Source organism: Lontra canadensis, unplaced genomic scaffold (genome assembly GCF_010015895.1).
Source record: "Lontra canadensis isolate GAN:19392208 unplaced genomic scaffold, GSC_riverotter_1.0 scaffold23, whole genome shotgun sequence".
NCBI lineage: Eukaryota > Metazoa > Chordata > Mammalia > Carnivora > Mustelidae > Lontra > Lontra canadensis.
Window position 1 is genome coordinate 10,333,966 of NW_022631017.1, and position 25,161 is coordinate 10,359,126.

A 25,161-nucleotide genomic window follows, 5' to 3' on the forward strand; every position below is an offset into this window, starting at 1 on the left:
CACATCCCTGGGCAGCAATTCTGAGAGCCAGTATTATACTGGATAACACAGAAGGAGTGTTACTTTAAAGCTATTTCAAGGGGTTAAACGACAATGAATTATGGTTCAAAGAAATAATTTTCCAATCAAACTTTCACTTAAAAGGGTATCAGGGGGAGAAGAGTTTCCATTTATTCTACATACTAAGATGCTCATTCAAAATTAATTTAATATCTGAATTTTATGATACATATCTGAGAATTTCACTGGTTTGGTTAATTTCTAAGTAAGTCATCAATGAACAGGAACCAGAGTAATACACGATAGGGAGAAGCTGAAAGCAGTAACCAGTGACAGTGCAACTCTAAAGTAGTAAGTGTTAAGAGAAGTGGGAATGTTTTTGCCTTTTTTTTTTGGTGGGCATGAGAGTAAATAAAGGGCATTTAGAAGGAAGACTCCCTCACTCCTGCTTTCATAAGCTCCAGCCCCATGGCTTGCAGGGAGGCACTCAGAAGAATGAAGGACTTCAGCCTCTTGAGAGGAATTTCCACAGCTAGAGCAGGGTGTCAAGGACACAAATCCCCGTCACACCACTGGGGGCGATGCTTACCGCAGCGGCAAGATCCCAATTCCTGCTGCACCAGCTCCAGTTTGGTTTGGCACTGGAAGCACCGACGTCGACTCTTCTGTTTAGATCGGCTGGTTTCCTCAGGTCGTTCGGTATTCTCCAGTAGTCGTGCCCGTTTCACTGGCGAAGCCTCATTCTCAGACTGTGAATCTGACCAAAACAACACATTTGGGGGTCAGGGTTAGTGCTTGGCCTGGCGAGCATAGCTAATTAATAATATACTGCAAGCTACTCTACTGCCCTCTTCCAGGAACTGGACTTGTGTGAGCAACAGCCAGTCCTGCCTGGCCTGGTTTATGCTGCATAAACTGTGACAAGCACATACCTGTAGGGCAGACTTCTAACAAGCGAGGTTTGAGCTAGAGAGAAGGTGGGCTGACTCAACAAAAATCAGTACCATGCTGTTGTTTTTAAAAACAGCTGTTTCTTTGAGGAAACCATTCAAGCTGGAACTGGGATTCTCTTCTTGTCTGTGCCCCTTCTTCGGGCCCTGGCAGCTTACTGCTTGCATTGGTTATTTACTGCTTCTTAGAGATCTGCTTGTCCTCAAGTACACTATAATTGTTTAGAAAAGGGATTAAGCCTAGTATTTCTTTTCATCGCCATGCTTATTAGCACAATTCTGTACCCGATGCAGTATTTGATGGGTGATCCAAAATCTTTTCTAGCAAAAATACTCATGTTTCTACTCTTAAATGTAACAACACAAAACCTAAGACATCAGGTTCTGCTGTTGAAAATTGTTTTAATTTTATTCAGAGCAAAGGAGCATCCTTGCTTATTCACAAGCAAGCTGTCTGTCCCGTGTCCTCCACTGTGGAGTGCTACAGAAGCAGCGCTCTGCACAACCACCCTGGCTGGTGCCAAACTGGTGTGTGGAGGGAGGGGTAATGTGTGACAACTCACGTTGTGTAGAACCTTAATAAGGTAACTAAAACACAATAAAGTTCCTGACATAGGCAGGCTGTAAATAACTCCTTCCATCAAGGGGGGGGGGAAAGAAGAAGGGCACAGGGTACTCCGTATTCTTGGACTTGCTGCCACTGTGGCATACTTGAGATGTACCTCTTGCCAAGGTTCCAAAGGGGTTTGTGCTAAACCCTCTCTGGAAGGAGTCTCCTAAATGATTTTTGTCAAAACAGATAGATCCAGATCCCACCACTTTTCACCCTTCCACCACTACCATCCTGATCCAAGTTACCACCATCTCACATCCAGCCCAATATAATAGCCTTTTAACTGATGAGCCAAGTGATCCTGTTAAAAATCAAGTTAGAATCACTTCACTTCCCTGTTCAAAACCCTTTTATAGCTCTCCTTTCCAGAGTAAAAGTTCAAATATCTACTACAGCACTCACAAGGCCCTGCATGATTTGCCGTCCTCTGTGCTCTCTTACCTCTGCTGCTGTTCTTTCCCTCTACTCTATCCACACAAGCCTCCTGATTGTCTCCTACCTCGGGGCCTTTGCACCTTCTGTTCCAATTGTCTAGGACTTGTTACCCAGATCTACATGGATCTCATCTCTTATAAGTCTTTTGAAGTCACATTTTCAACATCCTTTTCTCTGCTCACCCTATCTAGACTATTCATGTTCCCTTCCCCTAGCATGTACCCTCCTCCCAACTCCTGCCTTTTATTCCTCCACAGCACTGTACCTTTTAATATTATCCTCAAGGAGGATATAAAATCCTGCAGGGCAGGAAGTTTCACCTGCTTTGTTCATAATCTGCCTACAATGCCTACAACTCAATAAATATTTCTCAGATGAATGAATCTTCTCCTAGGCAGTTCTGATTTTTCTATTTAAAGTGGCCCTCATGAGAAGCAGCACACTTTTGGATGTATTTCAGTGGAGGCTTTGTACCTCTTCTCCCCCGCCACCCCCGCCCCATGTGAAGATGCTGCAGGTCACCAGGGAGCACTCACTGCCCTGACACTGAAGATACAAACAGCCCTGCCCCTCTTAGCCCAGCACACTGTGCACTGACTTACGGAAGGCAAACACCATTCTTACCAATTGTAAACTTCATTTTTCATCTCATTTAGTTCTTCCAGTCCTACATGACATTTTCCCCCAATACGAACCAACTAAACAAGGCCTTTGATGAAAACAATTGAAAGCAAGTTCAGCCTATTTCCCAGCTCTGCTGAGCGAAGCTGTCCAAACCCAATCGGTGTGATGACTGAGGCAGCCACAGACAGGGCCCCTTCCCCTATAACAGCAACAAGCAACAATCTAAATGTAAATCATTACAAAGCAGCCAGCCCAAAGGAATTCACCTCGTATGAGCCACAGTGCTCTCTGGGGGAGTTCTTTTATCACAAACCAGCAACAGCATAATTTGTATTAATAACTCTATTTAGACACATTTAAAAAAAAAAGAAGAGAAAATTCTAGAGTAAGAGCCATAACAAAAAAAAATAGTCTCTATTATGAGACAAGGTCCTAAATGTGGAGCATCCATAAGAGAAATTATCTCCCAACGCTGGGGCATGGGGTGGGGGAAGAGAGAGAGAGAGGAGTCCACACAAGAAGGGGAGGCTGTTGAAACCTCTGCATTATTAATACTGTTAAAATCCAGACGGCTTTTGACATGATGTCAGCATGCCTCTAATGTAAAAGAGGACCACTCAGATCCTAACCCTTTCATTCACAACACGATCTGATAGAACAGAGCATGTGTCTGGAAATAGAGAGTCACATTCAAAGCTGTTTTCCATATGACTCTGTCCCAAACTGTCAAACGTGTTATCTATCCATCCCCATTTTTAAAGCAAACTTTTGCTAAGGAGAACATGTTGTTTTTAGCATGGCAATACTATCCATAGCTAACTATTTTCAAATAGTTAGCTATGGATAGTAAGCACTGGAGGGATATGTAAGAAAATATTGTTTAATGTAGGATTCCTAAGATTGGGAAACAGAATTCGTATTTATGTAATCATAAACATCACTCGTCATTAATTGTAATCATCACTGGTCATTATCAAACAAGCCACTTGATGGGAAACCCAAATATTAGAGGAGGCCTGTGTTTTCCATTTCTAATTTCCTACTCTAATCTCATGCTGAAATTTCCCTTTCCTCATCCCACATTTTATATAAAGACTCAGAGTTATTTGTTCTGGTAGTCAGGAGGAATAGGACATTCCAGAAATTATGGGTCGTAAGGGTGTTTTCTGCTGCTGCTAACAGCTTCTGGGTGCACTGCCTTGGTCATCCTAAAAGACCACTGAGCCCTAGTCAGTTCTCTAAGAGTCAATGTCTAGGCATCTGGACAAGTCTAAGACCAAGGCATCCATGTATAGAAAGACTGAACCATGAGAAGCAGTCCTCAATGATTCTAAACCAAACAGATGAAAAGTGTATCAGAATGTGTTAATCAAGGAACTGTTCCTAGACATTAAGAGAGCTATGACTTTTACATTCTGGAATATGCCCACTTAATCTTCACTCAGTCAATGGTCTATTAAATCGAAAGGAATCCCTGTGCCTTCTAATGCTCCCTGCCACATTTTTCTTGTGGGGGGGGGGGCTCCCTAAACTGTTCACTACCCTCCACATGCTGCGATCCAGGAAGATGACTGTGTTATATATAACTTCTTGGAGAAGCAAACCATTCTTGACATTTTTTCACAAGTCAACTTAGTGTTTTAATTAGTAGCTAATGAAATAAATAGTGGTCTACAGGATCACCATCATGTCTGCATAAGAAATTTACATCTCCTGTGCTAATTACCTAATGAAACTTTGTGCCATGTGGTGAGCTCCCTAAATAAGAGAAACAGATGTCCAGGGCAGGGATTCTAATTGCTTAATAATGAACTAAATAATTCAACTATTCGATTATAAATTCTATGTGAATTAAAAAAAAGACTACCAGAAAGAAAAGGTCCAAACATGGTCAACACTAAAGGAATCCTCATCTACTGTCCACAATTGAATAAATTAAACTCTGATTATTCACTTTTTGCCCACAAACATCACTCCTGTCGCCGTGATGCATTTTCAATTTCCTCAACAATGACGGGAAACACACAACAATCTACTTGCTTAATCTGAACTTGGGCAGTAAGGGTTAAACACGGAGAGAAAGGTGAACAGAAATAACTCTTACATGCAGCTTCAACTGTCAGAAGAAACCTGTCCTTGCAAGGAGCATGCTCATTAGCAGCAGGAGGAGCTGGAGTGGCAAGCTAGAAACGGTTTCCACCCCAGGAGTTAAGAGTGACTTCTAATTAAGGTCCTTCATAAACGGCCAACAAAGCACATTTTTTCCCAGTATGCTCTTTCTTGAGGGCATAAATCTAGTCTGCATATACCCACACAGGAGCTGCCACACTCCCATACTGGGTTCACAGTTCTTGTTACTCACCAACTGCCCATTTCCTCTGCCTATGTTTAACAGAACGAGAGAGAAATCGTATCAGATCTTCTAAGTCTAAGAAAAGTTTGATCAAGAATCATCATGTGATCTTATGAGAAAGGAAAATCTTAAGATAAAGTACTTTACCTACCAGCTCCTTAGGTTTGAAGGTAACCACTGCTTAATTTGTGACAGAGAAACAAGTACAGAGATTTTTAAAACACCCATCTTCTGAGGAGGGAAACTCTTCTAATTATACTTTCCTAGCCAATTGCAGAAAGCAGTGGTAAGACTCTCAATTTAGGAACACAGTTTAACTGGAAAGCTTGACTGGAGACAACAAACAGAGCTACTTCTTTTAAAATTCTGTTTTGTCTCTGACAGAAATTCACATTTGTTCCTTACAGTCACTGTTCTTGTCTTTATTACTCATGTTCTCTCCTGAAAATTTCCAAATAAATCGTGTCAGGCCTGTCAGAGTTGAATCCCAATCTCTCTTAATCTCCCATCACTGTGCAGCTGGCAGGAGGCACACACCCAGGGCTGCTAACCATGACTGTGGCCTTCTGACATCTCAGACAGGCCCTTAGCCTTCTGGACAACCCAACACTCAAAATTTAGATTAGGAGAATAGGAGAAGCAAAGTGGCAACAAAGAGAGGGAAGCCTTCCTCATTCGCTTCACCCACACCTTCCCTCACCTGTAAGAAAGAAAGATGAATCTGTTTAATCTCAGGCTGTATGACAGCTTTTGAGGCACTCAATCAGTTTTTTTAGAACCTATCGCAGTCTCTTGACAGATTGACATTTATGATCCCAACAGCCTGTGCAAACATCAGTAAGAGCAATAATTAATGAACCCTCACACATCACACTGCTGCCTCTCCTTCGACCATTTAAAAGGAGCTTAAGCTGCTAAAACCTCTGTCCATGAAAAACACCACACTCTCACTGGAAAAATTGATAAAAGAGACCCAAAAAATCTGTTTTATAGGTACTTTCTGTCTCTCATACTTTGCTTTCAGTGTGTGCAGGGATTAAATTCATCCTCTCCTGAGATTTCAGGAGGAAAAAAAAAAAACAACTCATCATTACCCACTAGACACTGTTTCCCCGCTCTGTTCAACTGGCATTTCCCCCTTCTTTCTTATTTTCCTAATGACCCTAAAACAATTCTGGAATGACACATCTGTTAAAAATACATGGACATCGGGGCACCTGGGTGGCTCAGCTGGTTAAGGCACTGCTTTTGGCTCAGGTCATGATCCCGGAGTCCCAGGATCGAGTTCCGTATTGGGCTGCTTCTCCCGCTGACCTTCTCCCCTCTCATGTTCTCACTCTCTCTCTCTCTCAAATAAAAATAAATAAAATCTTTAAATACACGGACATCAAAACATGGCCAGAAAGAAGTTCAAGTGTTCAGAAAGGGCTGATGATTAAACTTTTGTGGGGAATGCCTTCATATATACTTGATACATGACATGGAGATGAATGTAGCTTGAAATACACCAGCGATGCTGTCTTCTATCATAACCATTTTAAAGGTCAGTTGTTCTCAGACTGCCAGGAAGTACTATTCTTAAGCATTAATCCCTCTATTCTCCATTCAGCTCTACTCCCATCCCCCTGTTATTTTCTCTGGCTCTCTCTTTTGCTATTAGAGATACCTGAGGTTGGTCTCCCTCACCATCACAACCTCAAGACAAGAAAGAGACCTCTGACTCTTCCTCCCTGCTGAGAACACAAGACCGGGAGACCTGAGGTAGCTGATGGGTAGAGCTGACTATTGTGGGAGTGCACCTGGACTTTTGGGTTCTCTGTCCTCAATCTGCTAATAGATACGTGGCATCAGAAAGCTTCTTCAGGGTAACTGTATCATCTAATGGTCTGATTTCGGTTGTCATGACAGCAATGCAAAAGCTGCTTCTGCAGCGACTTTTTTGGTTAGAAGATAGCTTAAAGAGCAGCAAAACACATGGAAGTCATGATAATTTGTACCCATGTGGGAGAGGATTACCCACAAGTTCCAAAGGCATGTTTTTGTTGTTGTTGTTGTTTTGTTTTTGTTTTTGTTTTCCCAAAGGCATGTTTTAAAGACTGGAATCAGTTTTCTCACTTCCCCAAAGCCCATCTTCACCTCTGATTCCTGCTGGACAGCAAGCTGGAAGCTGATTTTGGTGGTACCAAAATCTTGATTTTGATACCAGAAAAAAGTGCTTATGGATCATCAATGGATCAACTAGGAAAAGCTAATACACTGTGAGGAGAGCACCTCTCCATTACATAAAACAATCAAATAAAACCATGGCACCAGAGCCCAAGAGTTCCAAAGGAAGCAGTTCTCCCTCAACTGTTCTTTCTACTCTGTGTGCCTTTTCTTTCTTTTTCTTGCCTATTGTGCTGGCTAGGCTTTCTAGCATAATGCTAAATAGGAGTGTTGAAAAGGACATACTTGCCTTGTTTTCAACTTCAGGAGGAAAATATTCAGCTCTCACACAGCTTTTCATTTTGAAAAATTTCAAACACATAGAAAAATTCAAAAGGTACAATAAACACCTGTGCACATTCCATTCAGGTTCAACAACTGTTAATAACCCATCCACACTGTTTTCTCTCTCCTCTCCATATTTATGCTCCCCCCAAAACCATCTGAAAATAATTTGCACATATCAAAGTACTTAATACATACATCTAATATAAGGGCATTTCCTGCCATGACCAAAATATCACACCTAAGAAAATCAAGAATAATTCCCCAATGTCATCTAATATTCAGTCCATATCCAAATTATCTCCATTGTTCTCAAAGGCATGTCCAATCAAGTTTCATGTGTTACATTTGGACCTTATGTCTAAGTCCCTTTTAATCTAGGACAGTATGCCCTTCAAAATGTATGTTTTCTTTCACTGCTCGTTCCTGCCTTCAAATGTCCTAGACTTTTGAACAGTCCTGGATAGTTTTCCTGTGGAATATACCATATTCTAGATTCTCTGTCTATTTATCTGTTTTTAATGGTATAATTTAACTTAGAAGAAAGGAGATTTTTCATTGTGTATCTCCTCTGTTATATATTCAGGACCAGAAATTAAGAACTTCCAGCAGGCACCTGACAGATCCACATGGCTACAGGGTTGGCACAAGTGAGGACAGGTAAAAAAAAAAAAGGGGGGGGGGCAAGTACTGTGTAATCAATCAGCCCAGTTTGTACTGCACTTTGGCAGAGAGGGGAAGTATGCTCTTCCTCTTTTCCCACCGCACCCCTGCCACATACTGGACATCAGAATATAGTTCATCTATGCCAGGGCGAGGAATGGCGGTTTAGGCAAACACTAGGAGATGAGCTAGCTCCAAGTGTTTTAGCAAATGATTTCTTATAGACAGAGGGCATTCCCGGTGACTAAAGTTGGGACCAGAGGTCACAAGTCATTCCTCCGATTATTTCCTTTCCAATAGCTTCTTGGCCTTTTTCTGATTGCCCTTCTTTTCCTGACTGACTATACTGTTGCTAATTATTACTACAAGACATCTCTTCACCGCTAAATCACTCAACTTTTTAAAACTCTTCCTTATTTTACACGTAAGGAAAAATTTCACCAGATTAAAAACCATAAAACAAAAGCCCAGGAAAATTCATTTACAAAAACAATCACAATCTCATTAAGTACAATAATATTTTCAGTTTATCCGATCTCCTCTATTTAGGCTTTAAGATTAATGACCACTCTGTTCAGAGCCATGAAAACAACCAATATTTCATTAATTATTTCTCTAGTGCCCAGTGTGTGCCAGGCACTGGGCTTTGAACTGGCAAATGAAATCTGCATATGGTAGTGATCTCTTCCCTCGAGGAGGCCACAGTCCAAACGGAAAGACAAAAATACAAATAAATCTATAGCAGATTAAGTGGCATATTAATATATGAACAGAATGCTATGGACACAAAATGTGGAAGTGAAAAATTCTGTTGGGTGGGTGATTAAGAAACAGGAGAGAGAAAGGTCAGAAAAGTTATTTCTTGAACTTAACCATATTGTATATATGTAGACAGATGGTTTTTTGCTTACTTCTGTCATCTTCAAATTCTTTTCCGTGGAGCCTGTTTCTCACAATACCTTTTGCATTTAACTTGTCCATCATCTTCTCTTTACTAAAATTCAGATCAACCAGTAGACCCTCTCACAGTCTCAGGAGCAAAGGTACTTGAAGAACATCAGTGGTGGGTTTTTAGGAAAATAAAACTGTTGTTTATCTTTTCCCTTTCTTCAATCCCACTGGTTCCAATTTTTCCTTCCATCATGTTTATTAACCTTAGTACTGGTTTCTGTCTGCTCATACACATACATGACTTTAACTGCCAACTTTTCTCTATCAGGAATCCTTCAAGCCTATTTTCCTTTTATCATTAATTGTTTTATTTTGAGATAATTAATTGTAGGTTCACATGTAGTTATAAAAATAATGCAAATAAATCTCATGTATCTTTCACCCAGTTTTCTCCAGTGGTAGCATCCTGTAAAACTCTAGTACACTGCCACCAGCAGGACACTGATATTGATATAGCCAAGCTATATATAACTTATGGATACAGTCAACCTATATCCATCACCACAAGGGCCCCTCAAGTTGCCCTTTTATAGCCAGAGCTACCTCCCTCTTTCCTCCCTTGCTCCCTGGCAACCCTTGGCAAACACAAATCTGCCGTCCATTTCTACAATTTTGTCACCTCAAGAATGTCATATATTCAGACAAATAGAATCATATAGTAACCTTTTGTCCAAGTTCATTTTTAAGGCAACCATCACAGGAGGTGGACATGATAAAAGAGATTCCTTAAGTTAAGCTTCAGTTATAACTGCAATAATAAGTACTAACATAAAGCACCTACTTTGTACCAGCATCTTCTAAACGCTTTTACAGTAGTTCCCTCTTATCTGCAGGAGACACATTCTAAGACCCCCAGGGAATGCCTGAAACCAGATAGTACCAAACCCTATATATACGATATTTTTCCCTATATATACATACCTATGATAAAGTTCAATTTATAAATTAGGCACAGTGAAGAGATTAACAACAATAATAATAGGACAATTATAATAATATAAGAGACGTTATGTGAATGTGGCCTCCCTCTCTCTCTCAAAATTATACTGTCCTTTTCATAGGATAATGTGACATGGAAAATGCCTACATGATGAGACGAAGTGAAATGAATGATGTAGGCGTTAAGATGTAGATTCAGGCTACTAACTTTCCACTGATCCGTCAGAAGTAGAATCATCTGCTTCTGGATCACAGCTGACTACCAGTAACTGAAACTGTGGAAAGGGAACGAGTGGAAAGGAGGCCACGGGCAGACTACTTTACTATATATTAACTCTTTCAGCTTTTGTAACAAGGGTATGAGGTGGGTACTATTATTACCCATCTTTTAAGATGAGGAACCTGAGGCACAGGTTAAGTGAACTGCCAAAACTAGTAAGAGGTCATATATCAGACTCAGAAGATGGGTGTTTTTTAAAAATATACCCTGGGTTTACTCTCATGAACCCAGGGTATATGGCCTAGAGTCCTTGTTCTAAACCACTTTGCTATCCTGTCTCCAATGGTTATTACACTTCAACACTCTGCTTGTGTGCTTCCATGGAAGTACCTAACCACTAAGACTAATTTCTGCTACCTCCTATGTACATAAAGACCCAGCAGCCTTGGGGAGAGAGAGGGGTGGAGGAACAGGAGCAGATCTTCTTATCTAAATAAAATGGTGCAATTTCTCTAGATACATCTATTTTGATAATCCTACTTGTCCTCTGCTCTTAGAATATGATTTTTAAGACTTACCCTTCTACCATTTTCTTCCCATTCATGCAAACTCTGAATTTCTGTGGACTGTACTCATAGTATTTAATTTATAAAAATAAACTTCATTTTTAATTTTGTTATTTTTAGAAATCTATTAAAAAAAAGTTCCTTTGCTATTATAGGATGATGTAAAAAAGTATTTTCCCCCTACTAGCAAAAGGAAAGACAGTTATTTTCATTTGAAATTGTATTTAATGGTCAGAAAATGGTAAAACATGGTTTCTTGCCTTTTTATGAACCATACAGACAGAAGTCAAAGCTTTCTCTTTTCAACTACCTTGATGCTCCCTATAGGTCATATATCAGGTCTCTTTAAAAAGGCAGATGAAAACCACAATGAGATACCACCTCACACCAGTCAGAATGGCTAAAATTAACAAGTCAGGAAATGACAGATGCTGGCGAGGATGCGGAGAAAGGGGAACCCTCCTACACTGTTGGTGGGAATGCAAACTGGTGCAGCCACTCTGGAAAACAGCATGGAGGTTCCTCGAAAAGTTGAAATGAGAGCTACCCTATGACCCAGCAATTGCACTACTGGGTATTTACCCTAAAGATACAAACACAGTGATCCGAAGGGGCATGTGCACCTGAATGTTCATAGCAGCAATGTCCACAACAGCCAAACTATGAAAAGAACCTAGATGTCCATCAACAGATGAATGGATAAAGAAGATGTGGTGTATATATATACAATGGAATACTATGCAGCCATCAAAAGAAATGAAATCTTGCTATTTGAGACGACGTGGATGGAACTAGAGAGTATTATGCTTAGCGAAAGAAGTTAATCGGACAAAGACAACTATCCTATGATCTCCCTGATACGAGGAAGAGGAGATGCAATGTGGGGGTCAGGGGGGAGGAAAAGAATAAATGAAACAAGATGGGATCACGAGGGAGACAAACCGTAAAAGACTCTTAATCTCACAAAACAAACTGAGGGTTGCTGGGGGGAGGGGGGTCCGGAGAGGGGGGTGGGGTTATGGACATTGGGGAGGGTATGTGCTGGGGTGAGTGCTGTGAAGTGTGTAAACCTGGAGATTCACAAACCTGTACCCCTGGGGATAAAAATACATTATATGTTTATAAAACAAATTTTTAAATTTAATTTAAATTAAAAAAAGGCAGATGAAGGTGGATAGCCCATAAACCACTCGTTCATCTGAAAAACTACAGCCCCATCCTCGTTTAATGCCTTTCCTACTGCACAATTTAAAGAGTATCACCAGGAGCTCCATCCTACAGAGGTGCCACTTGGTCAACAAAACCTGCCACACCAGCAACACAGCAGTCTTCCTTTGTAGCTGGTCGTGGCCTGGTACCACTTCCTTGTTTTAGTTTTTCCATCAGCAAGACCTCTCCTGCCTACCCAACTAAACCATATTACATCTCCCCACAGATATTTCAGTTACTCATTGTAACTGACAAATTATCCTCAATAGATAATCTTTCATTTTTATAACCTGCTTGGGTATTTTAGAGTTTAACAACATTGTAATGCATTGATTTTTTTAAAATATTACATTTATAACATCAGTATAGAATAAGGTAACACTATTAAGGTGAGAAAAGAGAGAGAAGCAAGATTAAGAAAACCAAGAGAAAGACTTCTCAAAGTCACATGCCAAGCCTTCTAATTTCTGTTCCTTGACCACAAACCTCAGTCCATGAGCATGAGGGTTTTAAGACTCTTCGAGTGCTAATTAAGACTGGTCTTGAACTTCTGTTCTATCTTTTCCAGTATTTCCAAAAAAAACTAAGATCAGCCACAGTTCATTTTCATTTATCCAAAGAGGGGGAAATTTGAGAGAATCCATGAATGATCTATAATTTGTCTATAATTATGTGTAAGATAGGCATACTGTTTTCATTCAGTTTCTTAGAACACTCATTTAGAAATTAAACTGCCTAAAAATATGGATTAAGTCTTCTACCTAATCTGCAGTTACATGAAGCCCAGAGATTTTCAAATCATACCTTATAAAACTACAGTTGACCCTTACCATAAGTTTAAACTGCTTTAAAGAGGGTTTACTTATACACAGATTTTTTTTGGGGGGGGGGATACGTAGCACTTTTAATGTACTTTTTCTGCCTTAATGATTTTTCTCAGAAAGATATTTTTTCTCTCTGGCTTGCTTTATTATAAGAATTATATGTAATACATGTGACATACAAAATACGTTATCAATCAAACGTTTATCTTATCACTAAGGCTTCTTCTGGTCAACATAGGCTATTAGTAAAGTTTTGGGGAATTCAAAAGTTACATCCAGATTTTCACCTGGGGGTAGGGTAGTGCCCCTGACCCCTGTGTTTTTTAAGGTTCAACTGTATACAACTGTCCTGAGCAACCAAACAGAACATGTGATTATAGTCATTTCTTTCTACCATTTTTTTTTTAAAGATTTTATTTATGTATTTGTCAGAGTGAGCACAGGCAGACAGAGTGGCAGGCAGAGGCAGATGGAGAAGCAGTCTTCTGCTGAGCAAGGAGCCTGATGTGGGACTCGATCCCAGGACACTGGACCATGACCTGAGCCGAAGGCAGCAGCTTAACCAACTGAGCCACCCAGGCATCCCTCTTTCTACCATTTTTCATAGCTGAAAAGGCCTGGAAGAGGGAACAGTCCGAAGTCTTCAAATAATAATGGGACACTCCTAACCCCAAACTTGGGTCTCCAAAGCATGAAAGACTTCCATAAGGGTTAAACCTGGTCTGATCATGAGGCTCTTGAGAGGAAGACTGAAAATACCTGTTTTTTTTTTAAGATGACATCATCATTTATTTTTTTATTAATTATTTTTATTAACATATAATGTATTATTTTCCCCAGGGGTACAGGTCTGTGAATCGTCAGGCTTACACACTTCACAGCACTCACCATAGTACATACCCTCCCCAATGTCCATAACCCAACTACCCTCTCCACCCCCTACACAGCAACCCTCAGTTTGTTTTGTAAGATTAAGAGTCTCTTATGGTTTGTCTCCCTCCCAATGAAAATACCTGCTCTTTATGGAAGAACACTGAGTATGGGGGTAAGGTGGGAAAATGGGCAAAGAACAGTGAGACACTAATTCAATTTTTTTGGCTTTTTGTTAGAAACATAAATACAAAAAGGCAAATATTCCTATGTCCATCATCTCAATCCTATAAATCTTAACTACTCTCCCTATGAGTGTTCTTAACATCCAACTGTTCTGCCTGTCTGGCTAGTAACACAAGCCTCCAGGGGCAGGGGCAGAATGGACTGTATTTAGTACTCCACTGGTGCTCAACAACAACAAGTATCATCTCTGTCACAAGGAATACAAGTCCTTACTGATGTTAATCTTGCAATGAGAGACTGTCATCTTGTGGGCTGTCGTCCAAGTTTAATGTAAGGAAAAAAATGTCTGAACATTCATATTTTGCTATTTTAAAAAATCTGCTTGAATGCATAACTAAGTAGATGCTAAAATTAAATAGCTGATTTGTTTTTAAACTTTTTTTTTTCCCCTAATTTAGCATCAGCTTAATTCAGCTCCTGTCTCTACCTATTGCTTCGTTTCTTCCACCCAAGATCTAGTCTTTTGACTCATTATTCCTAGGGTAAATCCTCCAGTTTATGAATAAATACTTCTGTGCCACACTGTTATTCTTCCTCAAGCAAGGCTAAATGGACCTAAAGTTAGAACTTAACATATGATGATAAAGCTTGCCCAGAGAAAGCTTTGTCTGTCTTTCTACCTATTTACTGATTTTCCTGAATGAATACATTAGGTATTCCTTATTCAGGGCTGTATCAGGGCTCATGTAGGTACTGCCAAGTATACGGAGAGCTGAAGAGAGCTGCCTTGAAGAAAATGGCTTGCAACGTTAAGAGAAATAATCCCATTTGTAAAACAAGCAGGAAAATTAAAGGCAAAGAATTCTGCATAAAGTTATTATGAAAACTCTCCTTAGCCCATATTTGAGACATGAGAGGAGCAAGTGTCTAACATTTTAACCTCAATTCAATGGCTTTGCTCACCAGCACTCTTCATTGAAAGAATTAATATTTATGATAACATCCATGCTGTGCACCACCATACCAGGAAATCACGTATATATTATAATATCAATGTCTACTTCGCAACCTTGCAAACCGTACTGTGGCTTGATTTTAAGAATTACACACTGAAATTTTTAGTATATCAAAGACAACTTACTGAAATAGGGATCTGGATTCAACACACACACACACAAATACACACAAGGTCAATGTGGGGGGTAGGGAAAAAAGCCAGTGAACTGCGGGGGGGTGTAAAAGTGAAAATTTGATGTAATTTTCTTGCAACTTTTCTGTAAATCTAAATTATGTTCAAAAAATTATATTCCAGGGTAGTGGTACCTGCAGATAACCAGCCAGAGTGCCTGCTGAATTCTTTCCCAGAAATGGTGACATTACTTAAGTCTGATGGGAAAGTGCATGACAAGATGGTGGTAGCAAGTAATCAATAGTAAGGTCAATGCTCATGCTTTCTCCAGGTTTGTAGTGAAGTCAACACTTACCTGTAAGTACACTTTAATCATTAGTCAGAGACCTTTTTACATGTCACTCTCTTAGTCTATACTTCTTCCAATCCCAGTAAGGACCCATTTTTAATCGCATCAATTACTGCAACTGCTGTTCCAGGAAGGATGATGACCAAGACCTCAAGATTTGATCTTAATCTTCTAGAAACGGATTTATCAACAGGAGCCCAAAGAAAAAAGCAGATCCGAATCCTTGTCAGTTACAGGAACTATTAGTTAATGCCAAGCTGGAAAACACTGTGCAGCAGCTAATACCTCCCATTCAAATCGGTACTACTCAAATTCCCTCCCCAGCCCAGCTTTCTTTTAAACGCCACCCTACATATTTGGACATATACTTCAAGCTGTAATAATAACAACATCTTCAGGAAAGAGTTGTTCAACATTCTCTTACAAAAAAACAGTGCCCAGTATATTTTTTCAAGTAAATACTGGCCCACATTCAAGGTAAAAATCTTAAAAGGCTGTCTGCTGTATTCTCTTTCTTTATTCCTTGCCAAAGTAAAAGAAAAATTAACAAAGTCTGAATTAAATGCCCCATTTTCTTGCTTATATATGTATACATTTTTAATAAGTTTTGATGGGGTGGATGGATGCGGGCAATGCATAGCATGTAACTAATTCCCCTGTCCACTGGGCTAATAGAGATGTGGTTTATTTAAAATTCCGAGTTGTGGTTCTGCTATTTGGGAATGGCTTTCCGAAGCTCAGTGGGTGGATACTGGTAATGAAACAGAGAATTCAGAACGGCAGGGAGCATAAGGCCAAATAAGCTTTTACAGCAGTGTATGTATGCACTAAAAATAATTATACATATGTAGTGGGAGGCTGGTTAACTGAGCCTACAGAGGCACTTGGTTGTTCAGATAACTAATCACAACACAAAGGCCCCTGTGACAAAAATGTTTCCAAGGTTAAACTGTCTGGTTTTTAATCATAAAGAACTGAATTTATTGGTTAAAGTTCTTTCATGTTGTTGGTTTGAACATAATAGCCAGTCTTTTTATCAAAATTTTAACCACAAGAAAACTATCAACCTTCGATGGTTCCTAAACTGTGAATTGACCCAGAAAGAAAAGTTCTCAATTATAATACAGAAGTTTAGAGAAGAGTTCACAATATAAGGTTTGTTGTATTTTGCTTTTGTTTTGTTTTTTAAGAAGTCAAGCTTGTGAAATCTCTCTCTACCAATACACAAGTAAAATTTTTACTTTGAAAACTAGTCCCAGGGGTGTCTGGGTGGCTCAGTGGAGTAAAGCCTCTACCTTCGGCTCAGGTCATGAGCCCAGGGTCCTGGGATCGAGCCCCACATCGGGCTCTCTGCTCAGCAGGGAGCCCGCTTCCCCTCCTCTGACTACCTCTCTGCCTACTTGTGATCTCTGTGTGTCAAATAAATAAATAAATAAACTTAAAAAAGGAAAGAAAGACGGAAAGAAGGAAAGAAGGAAAGAAAAGAAAAGAAAAGAAAGAAAGAAAGAAAGAAAGAAAGAAAGAAAACTAGTCCCAGAAACAAAACAGAACAAAAAAGAAGTTTGATTTTCCCAGTTCTGATGTCCAGTTTTCTTAAGAGTTCTGGGCTTCCTGTCTTTCACTACCCTCATGTATCAAAAAAGGACTGCTAACAGTTCTCCCCATTTGCCTTGACTTGCCTGATCTCCACCCTGCAATCTGCTTGGCCTCAGGGGCCTCATCACCACAGTTTCTGATTCCCAGTCTTTTTCTAACCAAACTATTGGAGCTTGGAGTTCTTTCTCACTTTCCTCTACACTCCATCATCAGGTACCTTCTGTTCACATCTCTAGTACCTACTGAACATATATCAGGCACTATGTCAGGTGCTTTAAATGCAGGATCTCATTTCTCTCAGAACAACTTTACAGTTAGATCTGTCATTTTACAGAGGAGAAGATCAAGGCTCACAGAGCGGCCCAATAGTTTTTCCTCTTACGTGGTTGGGAAACTGGAAGGGGAACCCATACAGTCTGCCTCCAAAGCCCACCATTCTCAACCACCAATCTCTATCCTTCTTTCCTCGTTCTACCTTCAGTGGACCCCCATTTTCTGCCCTGTTTCTGACTTTCTTTGCATGCAGTGGCTGCCACCACTGCAGTCATCAAGTTTCAGCCTCAACCCATTCCCACTACAATGTCTAGAAATTAAAAATCTTTTGTTGAAAACATTTTTAGAAATCCTTTGTTGATTATGTTAAACACATACAATAGTATTATAATATTGTTATATATTTATATATAGTGCTGATTATGTTAAACACACACAATTTTATTTATTATATGGCTCAGTCTCCAGGTTTTTTTAATTTTATTTTTTATAAACATATATTTTTTTTCCCCAGGGGTACAGGTCTGTGAATCTCCAGGTTTACACAGTTCACAGCATTCACCATAGCACATACCCTACCCAATGTCCATAACCCCACCCCCCCTCCCCCCAGCAACCCTCAGTTTGTTTTGTGAGATTAAGAGTCACTTATGGTTTGTCTCCCTCCCAATCCCATCTTGTTTCATTTACTCTTCTCCTACCCCATTAACCCCCCATGTTGCATCTCCTCTCCCTCATATCAGGGAGATCATATGATAGTTGTCTTTCTCCGATTGACTTATTTCGCTAAGCATGATACCCTCTAGTTCCATCCACGTTGTCGCAAATGGCAAGATTTCATTTCTTTTGAATCTTCGACAAAGCAGGAAAGAATGTCCAATGGAAAAAAGACAGCCTCTTCAATAAATGGTGTTGGGAAAATTGGATAGCCACATGCAGAAAAATGAAATTGGATCATTTCCTTACACCACACACAAAAATAGACTCAAAATGGATGAAGGACCTCAATGTGAGAAAGGAATCCATCAAAATCCTTGAGGAGAACACAGGCAGCAACCTCTTTGACCTCAGCCGCAGCAACATCTTCCTAGGAACATCGCCAAAGGCAAGGGAAGCAAGGGCAAAAATGAACTATTGGGATTTTATCAAGATCAAAAGCTTTTGCACAGCAAAGGAAACAGTTCACAAAACCAAAAGACAACTGACAGAATGGGAGAAGATATTTGCAAACGACATATCAGATAAAGGGCTAGTGTCCAAAATCTATAAAGAACTTAGCAAACTCAACACCCAAAGAACAAATAATCCAATCAAGAAATGGGCAGAAGACATGAACAGACATTTCTGCAAAGAAGACATCCAGACGGCCAACAGACACATGAAAAAGTGCTCCATATCACTCGGCATCATGGAAATACAAATCAAAACCACAATGAGATACCACCTCACACCAGTCAGAATAGCTAAAATTAACAAGTCCGGAAATGACAGATGCTGGCGAGGATGCGGAGAGAGGGGAACCCTCCTACACTGTTGGTGGGAATGCAAGCTGGTGCAACCACTCTGGAAAACAGCATGGAGGTTCCTCAAAATGTTGAAAATAGAACTACCCTATGACCCAGCAATTGCACTGCTGGGTATTTACCCTAAAGATACAAACGTAGTGATCCGAAGGGGCACGCACACTCGAATGTTTATAGCAGCAATGTCCACAATAGCCAAACTATGGAAAGAACCTAGATGTCCATTAACAGACGAATGGATAAAGAAGATGTGGTATATATATACAATGGAATACTATCCAGGTTATTTCTGTGCTTTTATTTTAGTTGGGTCTGGGAAGGGGTCAAAAGAAAAAATGTTTAGTCCTCTCAAACTACAAGTTATCTGAAACTAAGTCAGGACTATGATTTATGATTTAGTCACCAGTGGAATACAAAAGGAAAGGGTAGCTTCAAATAGAAAGTTGTGGTTCTTAGGAAATCCATGGGATGAGAGTATACCCACGCTATCTATACATTAAAAAATAAAATTGCTTTATCTATATCTGTATCTCTTTCCTATACTCTTGGAGACAACTAATACCCCTGGGTTTCTGCCTTTAAGTAATCTTGCTTGTGTATCTCTTCTATTTCTCTGGTAATAGTTTCTATTTCTTTCTCCTTCCATGTACCTTTCATTCGTATGTTTTTTTTTTTTTAAGTTTTTATTTAATTCCAGTGAGTTAACACACACTGTAATATTAGTTTCAGGTACAGGGGCGCCTGGGTGGCTCAGTGGGTTAAGCCTCTGCCTTCGGCTCAGGTCATGATCCCAGGGTCCTGGGATCGAGCCCCGCATCGGGCTCTCTGCTCAGCAGCGAGCCTGCTTCCCTTCCTCTCTCTCTCTCTGCCTGCCTCTCTGCCTACTTCTGATCTCTGTCTATCAAATAAATAAATAAAATCTTTAAAAAAAAAAAAAAAATTAGTTTCAGGTACAATATAGTGATTTAACGGTTCCATACACCACCCTGGGTTCACCACAACAAATACACTCCTTAATCCCAATCATGGCACCCTCCCTTCTGGTAACCTTCAGTTTGCTCTCTAGAGTTGAGTCTGTTTCTTGATTTGTCTTTTGTCTCTCTCTTTCTCTCATTTTTTCCTCTTTGCTTGGTCATTTTGTTTCCTAAACTCGACGTACAAGTGAAATCATACGGTATGTGATTCTCAGACTGATGTTAGCATTATACTTTCTAGCTCCACCCATGCCATTGCAAATGGCAAGATTTCATTCTTTTTAATGGCTGAATAATATTTCATTATATATGTGTATGTATACACACAAACACCACATTCTTTATCCATTCATCAATCAATGGACACACTGGTTGGTTCCATAATTTGCCTACTGTAAATAATGCTGCAATAAACATAGGGATGCATGTATCCCTCTGAATTAGTGTTCTTGCATTCTTTGGGTAAATACCCAGTGGTGCAACAGCTGGGTCATCGTTTCCTTTGTATTTTAACAAGGGCAAAATATTTCCCTATTTTTAAAAAATTAACATATTATTTGCTTCAGGGGTACAGGTCTGTGAATCATCAGTCCTATACAATTCACAGCACTCACCATAGCACATACCCTCCCCAATGTCCAATCACCCAGCTACCCTATCCCTGCCACCCCCCACACCCTCCAGGAACCCTCAGTTTGTTTCCTGAGATTAAGAGTCTCTTATCGTTTGTCTCCCTCCTGGGTATCTTAAACAACTCCATGTCAAGAAATGCCTAACTCCATTTCTCTTCTAATCACCACTACTTACTGGTTTTTAATGTCTCCCCTAAATCCTGACCTGAATGACTTCTGTCTCTTTCCCTTGTTTCCTGGTTGTTAAGTCCCTCTTTAATGACCTGTCATAGGCTTTGGTTTCACACCATGGCATACTAACTTCTTCCAGGTTTCCTGATGATATTCTGATAGCCATAGGCAACAATTTCCTCAGTCCTCATACCTCCTGGCTCCTATTCCCTTACCTCTTTCAGACCCTGTATGCAGCTTTCTCCTTTCTTTAAGTTTCTTAACTCACTGGATTCTTTTTCTCTCTCCCACAACCCCAATTACAGTCCTTAGCAACCCCTTGTTCTTCTGTGTTCATTCCCTTATCCACTTTCAGGCCCTTAATCACTGCTTCTAGATGATTCCAAACTAGACCGATATTTATAATTTTCTATAGGACTATCTATAATAAACCTAAAATTTAGCTCATCAGAAACTGAAAATAGTTTGTTTTTCTTCCCACTCTTTCCTTGCCATCAGCCATAACTTCTTCCCTCAGTTCCCCAGTTTTTCAACTTTGCATTCTTTCTTCAGCCAACTCTAATCAACTATTAAATCCTACTATTATTTTAAAACATTTTTCTCCAATTTATCTCTCTTCCTCCATTCCACTGGCCACTACCCACAAAAAACTCTCTCTGAAAAAAAGGGATAAGCAGGAATTGGTAAGTCAAATCACTACTTTACATGCAAAAGGAAAAACATAACAATTTTAACACAATGACAAGACATTTTACAGAGTTGGGGCACCTGGGTGGCTTAGTGGATTAAACCTCTGCCTTCAGCTCAGGTCATGATCTTAGGGTCCTCGGATCGAGCCCCACATCGGGCTCTCTGCTCAGCAGGGAGCCTGCTTCCCCCCTCTCTGCCTGCCTCTCTGTCTACTTGTAATCTGTCAAATAAATAATAAAATCTTTTAAAAAAATATTAGCATAATTTATCCTCCCTGTCTTCACCTTAAAAAATAAACATTAGCTATGTTTCTTGCTCTCTAAAGCTTTAGTAATATTATAGAATATTATAGAATTAGTTATATTTATGTTTCTGGACTTTTTATGCCATAAGCTGCCAGGGGCGAGACACATGCTTATCAGTTCTTTAGCATGTTCCTACAGCCACAGTGGTCTTTTAATAAAGTACTGGCCCAGCTGACTGACTAGTTTCTCAGCTGGTCCTATATTACACATAAGCAACCACTTCTGAAGGTGTGATCTATATCCATGACAGCAGGCAATACAATAAGATTCCAGCTTTAATCAGCCATGATTATGAAATATTTAAGACTCTGCACAAGGGAGTGCCTCAGAAGCAGACACAGGTATGAGGAATAAATGCCAGCCCACATGGTGGCAGAACAGGCAATAGGAGACTGTCTCTTCAGATAAATGAGGAAGCAGGAAAACGGATAACATGACTTGTCTTGGAAGCAAGCAGCACTATGAGGCAGTAAAAACCCATCAGCATACATCATCCTATCATGGCTAGTGTCATTCCCAGCCTCTATTAGCCTCGCTGCATCAGCGCAAGTCCCAGACACTTTATCCTGTTTATAATTGCTGATGAGCAGTAATAAGGCCTCCATGCCTCAGCTCCGTCCGTTCCACTTCGGTACCCACCTATTAGGTAATAACTTTTATTTACAGCCTTGCTTGATGCGCTGTTCTATTAGTACAGCCAGGAACTGAGTAGGGCGAAAAAAAGTCTCCTTAATGGGCAGTATCATTGCAAGGCTCGGCTGATTTATAATGCAGCTCTGTGGATGCTCTATCATACCCCTTCTGGTAAGACTGCTTAAGGAAAGCTATGTTTCTAACATGCTGCCCTCTGTCAGGCACCTACCTATGTGCTATGGAGCAGCACCTGAAACACCCCCAAATCCAGAAGTTCCAAAGACGTAGAGGGGTAATTAAATTCCCTCGATATCCTTTTCAAATAGTCTTGGCTCAGGCATTTTGCCCCAGTGGAGCAATAGAACAGCTAATATAAGTTCAAGGTTTTTCTCCTTGGTAAGAGTGCAAGCTACGATAAAATAAAATAAATGACCACAAATGCAAAAACAAACAAACCCACAACCTGCCGCCCAGCACACACACCAGCTGTAACTGCATTCAAGGATGTAAGCAAACTGAATCTGCACAAAACATGTGTACCACGAGCGGCTCAGCACCAAAGCCTAGCCTCCTCACGTATGCACATCCAAAACAGCAGCGGGCCTCATCACACTTCCTTTTCCTTTTAATACTGTAGAGTATTTTTATCCATCCAGTGCAAAAATGCATCCTGACAAGACTGGCACCCTGGCTTGGTTGTCACTTAGATCAGCCTTTTTTCAGAGAAGATACTGCTTCTTACGAACAAGACTCAAACAAGTCCTCTAAAACAAGCCTCTGGCTTCAAGTCCAGCAAACATACACATTACATGTCTAGCTGTCCTATAATGCAACCACATCAATTGGTGGCAACCACTCTCATTTACAGGTCACCTCTCCCCAATCCTTTCTGAAATCTACACATCATGTGAGGTGCTTTTGAAAATCATCTATTATCTACATATTGGCTATCAAATCACATCAAAGCATCTCTTTATACAGTGCCTCATCACCTCATTCTATTCTTTAACATAAGCAACAAGTCAGGCAGGTGAACGTCTTTACAGAAAATAAAAGCCAACACAAGAAGAAGCATTTAGCAGATTATTTCCTTTCTCCAGTAGCCCACCTACTTGCCAAAAACCATACAGTATCAGTAAACAGCCATTAAAGGCATACCATGGTAACCTGTGGCTTGTTTTCTAGAGTAAAACACAGGAAGGCAGACCTTTTAGATTACAGAAATGTTTGCAATCTTGCCAAATATTTGTTATCCATTTTGTCCCCTGCCCCAGGAATCCAATGAACTCTTTTAGGACCCAAGATGAGTGCACAAGGTAAAACATTTTTTTAATCCTTTTTTCTTCACCATGACAGATTTAGTGTTTTGATCTTTCTTCAATGGTTACATTAAATGCTAATAAAAAATGAAAGGTTTATATCTTCCCTAATAGTCTCCTGATGGGAACTTGCGTATTACATAAGTAGGTCAAATTTCTAATTTTCTGTCTTAAATGCTGACACTGCAGACCCGAGGGAAAAGCTATACCTGAAAGACCAAGGAGAAAGAATGAAACAGAGAACTGAATTACACTTGAACTCATACCCAAAGTCTCGTCTCTTTAAAGCAACAAAGCATCCCTTACAGAAGGGTCATGTAACAGTATGCAATATTGACCCATACAGCCAGTTGAGAAGTTTCCATGAATATTGATTGACTCTACCAGGAGATAAAACACACAACTGTAAGTATTTCTCAGATGTACAGGGCCACCTCTGATTTAACACTACCACCCTTTTGCTTCTGAATCAATTTGAAAGATCTTATATAAACCTCCTGGTAATATAAGCAACCATGAAACATTTCCCTTTAACTGGCTTCTGAACATGGATGTGAAAAGTGTTCAGTACATCAATCTTCTAACTCCCAGGTGAAAGGGGGTTTCTTCCCTGGTCTTTGTAAGAACAGCCAATAACATAAGCAGCTTGTCTGAAAGAAGAGAGTCAAGAAAACGTTGGCGGGGGGACAATGAGCAATACAAATGTATCTAATTCATGTCACTGTTCATCATACTAAAAGAAAAATAGATAACTCCAAAGGATTAATATGAGCTTTTGAAAGAAAAGGAAAAGGAACAGAAAGGGGAAAAAAATAAAAAAGAAAAAATTTAAAAGCAAGGGATATACAGTTAAAAGGAATTAACATCATTATAAGAGTGGAACTGATGAAACCTTCTGGAAAAACCTGCCTTGATGTTTAATGGGACAGTTTCTAGTCCCATCTGCTTTCATCTCAGGCAATACTACAGCTCACTTATGGCCCCACAAATGGTTATTTTGCTATTTTAATAATTATAATCACTATTTTTAACATACACACAGCATTTAAAAACCATAATTTTTCAATCGTATCAGAGAAAATGTTATTTACGCAACATACTTGCTGGAAAAAGAGTAAAAGTAGATATAGATATGGTAAACCAAAAGGCTATTGACAGTATCATCAAGTCTGTAAACTTGCTTATGCCTTTTTCCTTATTTTAACTTCTGAAATAAAGGGACTGACTACAGGGGTGCCTGGGTGGTTCAGCAGTTGACCGGCTCAGGTCATGATCCCTAGGGTTCTGGGATGGAGCCATGAATCAGGCTCCCTGCTCAGCAGGGAGTCTGCTTCTCCCTCTTCCTCTGCTGCTTCCCCTGCCTGTGTTCTCTCTCAAATAAGTAAGTACAATCTTTTTTTTTTAAGGGACTATTAAAATGGAAAAAAATAAATAAATAAAGGCACATAAGAGTGGTGAACTAGGAAAGGCACAATTTCCTTTTTTCATATGCTAAAAAGTCTTCATATATTCAAGGTAGGGCCTAGAGCAAAGAATTGTTTAAAGCCCCTCTTTGAAGAAGTAGGGTCCTTGAGTTAGTCACTGTTCAAGGATCCTAGTGGAAACACATTTTTCTCCAGAAACATTTCAGACAAGACATGGTTCTGTCCATTACAGCTTACAATTTAAGGTTCG

At 39.9% G+C, this 25,161-nt stretch overlaps 1 protein-coding gene across 1 annotated transcript in view; it reads right to left on the reverse strand.

Annotated features, from left to right (window-relative positions):
- The window catches only part of ZFAND3 (zinc finger AN1-type containing 3), a 340,568-nt gene that overhangs the window by 27,651 nt on the left and 287,756 nt on the right, over positions 1–25,161 (reverse strand). Inside the window, exon 5 of the mRNA XM_032862310.1 lies at positions 590–757. Within this exon, the coding sequence (XP_032718201.1) occupies positions 590–757 (168 nt within the window). The remainder of the gene's footprint in view (positions 1–589; positions 758–25,161) is intronic.